Source organism: Cariama cristata, unplaced genomic scaffold (genome assembly GCF_000690535.1).
Source record: "Cariama cristata isolate BGI_N322 unplaced genomic scaffold, ASM69053v1 scaffold10454, whole genome shotgun sequence".
In the NCBI taxonomy this organism is placed as follows: domain Eukaryota; kingdom Metazoa; phylum Chordata; class Aves; order Cariamiformes; family Cariamidae; genus Cariama; species Cariama cristata.
Window position 1 is genome coordinate 18,848 of NW_009611225.1, and position 6,607 is coordinate 25,454.

The window sequence follows — 6,607 nt, forward strand, 5'->3', positions numbered from 1 at the left end:
TCAACCTTCTCTACTTTCTTTCATCACTTGAAAAAAAAAAAAAAGATACTGAAACATGAGACACTACTGCTTTGTTTATCTGCTTCCCTACTTCTGTTGCCTCTGCAAGGCAGCTTTGCAGGTTAATACCTTTTGTAGATTTGGTGTCTAAGCATTTAATTCTTATGAATTTCAGCAGGTGTTAGGAACCTTTAGACACACAAGGATCTGAGCCATCCTTCTTTGAGTTAAATATAAACACATTATCACATGAAGCAGGAGCACTTTGTTCTTCTTTAGTGCAAGTGTTCTTGCACAAAAAAAACAACTACTCAGAATTCTGAAGTAGTATTTTCATCAGCAAGGCTGAGTTTATTGGAAATAACTGTTTATACTTCAGTTGCACCTAAAAGCTCTATCCAAGACCACGTTGGTGTTGAATAAATACAGACTAAAATTCTCCTCTGAAGAACTTGAGATAAAGGGTGAGATGAGCAGCTTAGAGTTTAAGTGACATAGCCCTAACACAGTAAATCTGTAGTAGAACTGGAAATAGAAGGTCAGGTCTTCTAGGTCTAGTCCCTATCCACTTGACCATACTATCTCCTGCCTTTGGTTTCTACTGTCTTACTCTTCCAGACATTAACCTTTGGAGGAAATTGGCTGAGTCCCAAGAGCTGCCTGTGCTCCATTATTTCAGCTTGTTCTTACTTCAAGACTAACCATCTTCTACACAGATTTCCTTCTCTTTCCAAACATGTTGTTGATTAACTTGGCCATTGACTTTGATCCACTTGGTCGTCTCTTTTCCTTCACTTTGAAATTTGAAGTGATATTCCTCAGGACTTTCGTGAACATTGCCACAACTTCCTGACAATGTTCTGCTGCAGACAGTTCACAGAATTGGCACTTGTTATCTGTTGCCAGCTTCTGTCCTTCATCCCAGCCAACTTCCCTCATGTGGCATAAATCCTGTTTATTACCAACTAAAAATACTGATGACTCGACCATTCTGAAATCAAAAAGGTTCTGATTAGAGAAAAGATATGTTACACTACTGTGCTGTATGCTCTGCTATATAGAGCCTGTAAGGAAAGTATGTACATTCAGGATAATAGGCATTGCAAAAAATCCAAAAGAACAAACCAACCCCCTAACCTTGCCAGGTAGAGTTATAGTTTTCCATTTACCATAGTCAAATGTCAAAGGATTTTCCACAGAAGCTATTCTCTATCAGTAGGTTTTCATTTTGGTTCCTTTACTCTGTGAATTCATGTATTTTTCATCCACTGCAGTTTTCATACTCTATACCACTATGTATATTGTCAGCTCCTGGGCTTCATGAAGAAGCAAGCTAATCGTTATCTCCATTTGTAGATAACAGAATAAAGTCAAAGAGATACATCAGTGTCAGTGGCATAATTCAGAAAACACAGGAATCCTAATTCCAGGCTTTGCTAAAATTACTCCTTCCAGAGAAACTTTAATTAAGAAAGGTCAGCTTTAAAACAGACAGAAAAACGTTGGGTTTTCTTTTTACTCCACTTCTGATACAAGGAAAGGATTTCACTCTCCTTTATTTAGAAAGCATCTCAGCTGACTGATGCAGAAATACACACTACCAGATGTACTCAGACTTGCAATTTTGATCGTTCTTTTTGAAAGCAAGTAGTTTGTTTCTTACCATATGGTCACTCACGTGCATAAATAATGTTGGGGTCATCGCTAAAGGCAGTTTAGGAGACATTCATGGTATTCGATTTATTTATTATGGGAAATGCTTTCTTCCACCCTCCGCATTGGTGCATGTCCATTGGTAATGGAGTGGGGAAGTAAAAGCATAGACTGACTATGCCAGCTTTTTTACCCATGTAAATCACAGCAGATAGATTTATAGCAATTATTTAAATAGTAGTGCTGTAACAAATAAGAACAAAAATCCTGATATACTTGGCTTTGGATTCAGTGAAATACATTGCAATTTGCAACACAATTTACCTTCAGGTACCTTATTGTTGGTATTGTGTTACGGCACTTGGATTCTGCTCAATTTTAATTGCTACTAGGATGCCTACAGCTCACAGAAATGTTCCCGTCTTTTTTGTATGTTTGCTGAGGGGAAAAAAAATAATGCCACTTACTTTTTACAAGCTCCTATGTGAGACTCTCGGATCCTGTACAGCAATGCTTTTGCAAATGCAAATGATGCTCTGTCACTGATGTCATAAACAATGATAAATCCATCAGCCCAGTGGAGCTCGTCTGTGAGGGAGAGCTTCCCCTGCTGTGTCTGAAAGAAGTTCAAATTCACATGCAAAAAGAATGTTACTGTTGTCACTTCAGAGCATTTCCTTTGTCACTGTGAATGTGAGAATGTTGTATCTTTTACTGCAAAAGATATTAATAGGTCTAGGTGCTGGCATTGAATTCAGGTGAGTCTTGCTCCAAAAGCCTAATAAATAACCATCACTACAGATGGCACTATGGATCACTGACAAATTCATTATGAAACATTTATACTTTAAGCAGTACAAAACATAACCTGTACAGCCATTGCTTATGCTGAATATTCTGCAGAGGTACATGAGAATGAAGCACAGGAGCCATCAATATTTGTGCAGTTTCTGGTTGTAGCTCTGTTTTGCATGTTCCTAATATTCTGACTACAGTAAGCTTAACTATTTTCTTTTGTTTCTTCATTTGTTTTGTTTCTTCTTTGCATTGATCAAGTCTGAAACCGTATTTGCCCATAGGATAAATTTCTAGAGCGCTAGAAAAGAATCTCATTTCAATCTGCAATCAATTTCAATAAAACTAGTGACAAAAGTCACTCAAGTGATAATGGGGTTATACAAATCCTTGAGACCCTTCACCCCAAGAAACTGTCACACTTATGATTTCTAGAAAGCAACAGCAGCCGATTTCAAAACTATTTTAAATTAGCTTATCCTTGCAGATGATTTGGCAGCAGCTAGCAAGACCATGTGACCCAAGATAGATAAAATACTGGAAGCCGACCAGGAAAAAAAAAAATTTGACTTTTGCTCTGTGGAAAACCTGTCTTGAATAGACATTTGAGGACTGTTTAAGTTGTTCCCTCACTAGTTTAGTATTTTGCTACTTGCAATGTATAATCTCCACTGACATCCTGCCCTGGTTGCCTTGATTAGCTCAGCATCAGGGCAGCACGGTAGTATCATAAATAGGTGGACTGGGAAGGCTGTAACTTACCATGAGGAATGGTAACTGAATGCTGGCAGTGAAATGGGATGCATGAGAAAGAAAAGGTGAAACAAGTTTTCCGAACTGCCTGAAAACTTAGGAATCTTTAATACAACAGTTTTTTAATGATGTGGTGACTGTGCAGCAGGTTTAGGAGCAGGAAAGGTGACTTGTGTGTCACAGCTGCTTCCCAGATGGATGAAGGGACAGTGAGCTTTGCAGACCAGGGATCCAGCTACTAGAGGGAAGTCAGAGAGCAGGAAGATTTTTAGGCAGCAGAAACAAAAATGGCAACTCTTCCTTCCTCTTGGAACCTGCTTTTCTTTCCCAGCTCCCATGGGATACAGGACCTCCATACCCCACACTGTCTCTCTCTTGAATCACTAGTCCTATCAGACAAAAAGCAATACCACCACTACTTGCTACCTACTCCTCTGCAGGCACTAAGAAGTAGTCAGGAAGAAAGCAGCAAACAGCTAAAGCTAGGCCTTGTTTCTAAGAAAGAACTGGTACAAGACAGCGCAAAGACTACTGGCAAGAGGACTTGCCCTTAACACAGCTAATCTCTGGTCTCCTTAAAAGCAAAAAGGTGCCCAAACTGTAGCAACCAAAGTCTCTACCCATAATGTAGTCTAATTTGCTTTACTCTATAGCTGCCACTCCCAATGTTTCAAGTATCTGAGTAAAGAGTTGTTCACATGGCACAGGATTTAATATGACAGTAAGTGGATGCTATAGGTGGTTAGGAAAGGGGTCTGAGAGAGGTCAAGCTAGCTCACAGAACAGTAGATTGTAACAGAAGGTAGGGCAAGGGAGGACTCCACAGTGTTACACAGCACAGTGGCTATTTCATGATCCCATTTCCCTGGGACAAGCAATGCTGTTGCTTGTCTCTAGAAAGGTACATTTGTTTGGTGGTTCATTTTATGTGCTCACTGGTTTAAGTTTGAGTCCTTGAATTTGAGTGTAGGTTAGAATTTCAGTGCTTTGGCTTTAGTATTCCTTATCCTTAGTTGGCAAGAGGCAAGATCGCTGCCCAAAAGGGAACCTCGCAAGCTAACATGATTAGCCAGACAGACCTACATAGGACTGCATGTGTTATGCAGTACCTAAGTTTCTCTGTCATTGTAATAGCAGAAAACAAGTTAATACAAAAAAACTTTATTTACAAATGGTTTATTGTGATCAAAGTTCACCTGTCAACACATGCAAGCCTGTGTTATGGCTTTCCTTGGATCTGTTCTGTGAATACAAGTCTTACTTCCAAGCCTGCCTACTTTGACCATTTCTGCAGACTTTTAATAAACTGCTTGCTTTATAAACTAAATTTCATCCATTTAGGGTATTTGAGAAAACTGCATATAATCCTATAATTTCTCATAATCCTATAATTTCTCTGTATTTACGTATATAAAGCAGAAGTGGGAAAAGTTATTTCTGTTAGCAATATTCCAAAATGCAAAAGCATTTATAGAAAATTTAAGGAACAAAGGGCTTCCTCCATGAAATGGGAAAGTACTCAACAATTCTGAGCCAGAGCAACTATAAAATTTCAGTTTTTTCAAAAAATCAGCAAGTATAAATTCCAAGAACAGACGAAAAGTTTGTAACCCCCCCCAACGCTTTTTACCATTACACAGGTAGAATGAAGAACAGCCTTTCTTTGCCCCCCCCCCAAATTCTTACCTGTGAACAAGGGTCATAAATTTCCAAGTGTATCTGCCTCCCATCCAGGCATAAGTGTTTAGTGTAGATGCATTCTAAAAGATACATAGTATCCAACGAAAACCACCATTAGTGACTGGAGAGAGCAGTGAAAAGACAGCAAATGTGAAGTTCAATTATAGTGAGGGTCTCTTGAGTACTGTTTGTTTTGTCAAGGGGGTTGGGTTTTTTTATTAATGTTTTAGATTTTTTGGAGGTTTTGGGTGGGGAGGAGAGGTTTGTTTGCATTTTTTCTGTTTTGTTGGGGTTTGGGCGGAGGGTGTGTTTGGTGGTTTGTTTTGGGTTTTTTTTGTTTTGTAGTTGGGTTTTTTGGTGGTGGGGTTTGTTTGGTTTCTTTTTGTTTGTTTAGGTTTTTTAGTTGTTTATTCCCGTCCCCCCAATGGAAGCAAACCTATTTCATTTTGCAACACCTGAGCTGCCCAACACCATTTCACTGTGGTGTTCCCATCAATGTGTTGGTGCAATTAATACTTTTAGACCCTCATTTTCCTCTTCCAAAACAGAGGCAAAGGGGATGCACAATGCTCAGAATCAGCTAAATGCTGATGACTACTCAGCTTGATACAAAGGCTCAGGATTATGCAAGTAGTAAGCCAGCCTACGTAAATTCTGATTCTGCACAAAAGTAATTTGGTAATAATGTTTACTTACCATAAAATCTCGTGCTTTAAGAGTTCTCATACTCAGTAGCATTAGACCAATAGTATCTACAGGATCATGTTGTTAGACTAGATCCTAAAATACTTCTGTAGCATCAGTTCTCAGACTTAGGACTCTCCACGAGCACTTAGCAACCTTGGGAACTCTACTGCAGACAGACCACCACTATTATTTTAAGCAGCAGGTTGTTCTAAGCAAGTGTAACCAACTTGTGCTCATGGCACTAGTTGTCAATAGGCTGCCTACAGTATAATTTCTCAGAGCTACTGAACTACAGAGACAAGTGGTGTTGGTACTACTGAAAATACACTACAAACTGTGTGTAATAAGGGCATAGATAAGGTCTATGATCTCTGGAACTTGGCATCTTCAGTTCAGCATTCAGCACCATGTTCATCTTAAGCATTCTCCATGCACATCTTAAGAGTTCATCTGATGATGAACTATCCATCCCAAGCATCTCAGCACATAAAATCTGCAGCCCCTTGGTGGTTTCCATAATTAAACAAATGTTTAATTAATACTTTGACTCCACTACCAGCAGGATGATCTTTACTTTATCACCCATATTCCCATTTCCCTCCCCCTTCCTCCTCCTTAGACATAGAGCCAAACTTACCTTCCAACCAGCATTTGTTAACAAATGAAAATGTTCTGGGGGTTTGACATGCCTTTTCTGAGACTTGCAGTATTTGGAGGCTCAGAACAAGGAAACCTGTTTTTAGTTGTAGGTGGCTTAGAACACACATGAAACACAGAGAACACTACGTAACTCACATGTGACAACTTAGACCTAGATAAGCCATCTGGGACACAAACTGTCTTTTTGGTCTGTGTTTGTGTAGTAACAAGTATTGGTAGAGCATTTACGTACAACTGTAACTCTACTTTGAGAATAAGTTAATTTGGCTATATTCAATGCAATTCAGCTTAGTATTTTTTTTTATTTATGGATCACAGAGAGCGACTCTGATTTTTGTAAAAAGTGTTTTCGAAAGAGTCCTTCAGTTTAGCAGGGAAA

General features: G+C 39.0%; 1 protein-coding gene across 1 annotated transcript; it reads right to left on the bottom strand.

Moving 5' to 3' along the window:
• Positions 1-337: 337 nt before the first annotated feature.
• On the bottom strand, positions 338-4,956 carry LOC104160097 (ras-related and estrogen-regulated growth inhibitor-like protein). Its single transcript, XM_009698156.1, has 3 exons — positions 4,888-4,956; positions 2,121-2,263; positions 338-991 (listed from the first exon to the last, which is right to left on the bottom strand). The coding sequence occupies exon 3, from the start codon at positions 988-990 to the stop codon at positions 709-711; it is 282 nt and encodes a 93-aa protein (XP_009696458.1). The 5' UTR covers position 991; positions 2,121-2,263; positions 4,888-4,956; the 3' UTR covers positions 338-708.
• Positions 4,957-6,607: the final 1,651 nt, after the last annotated feature.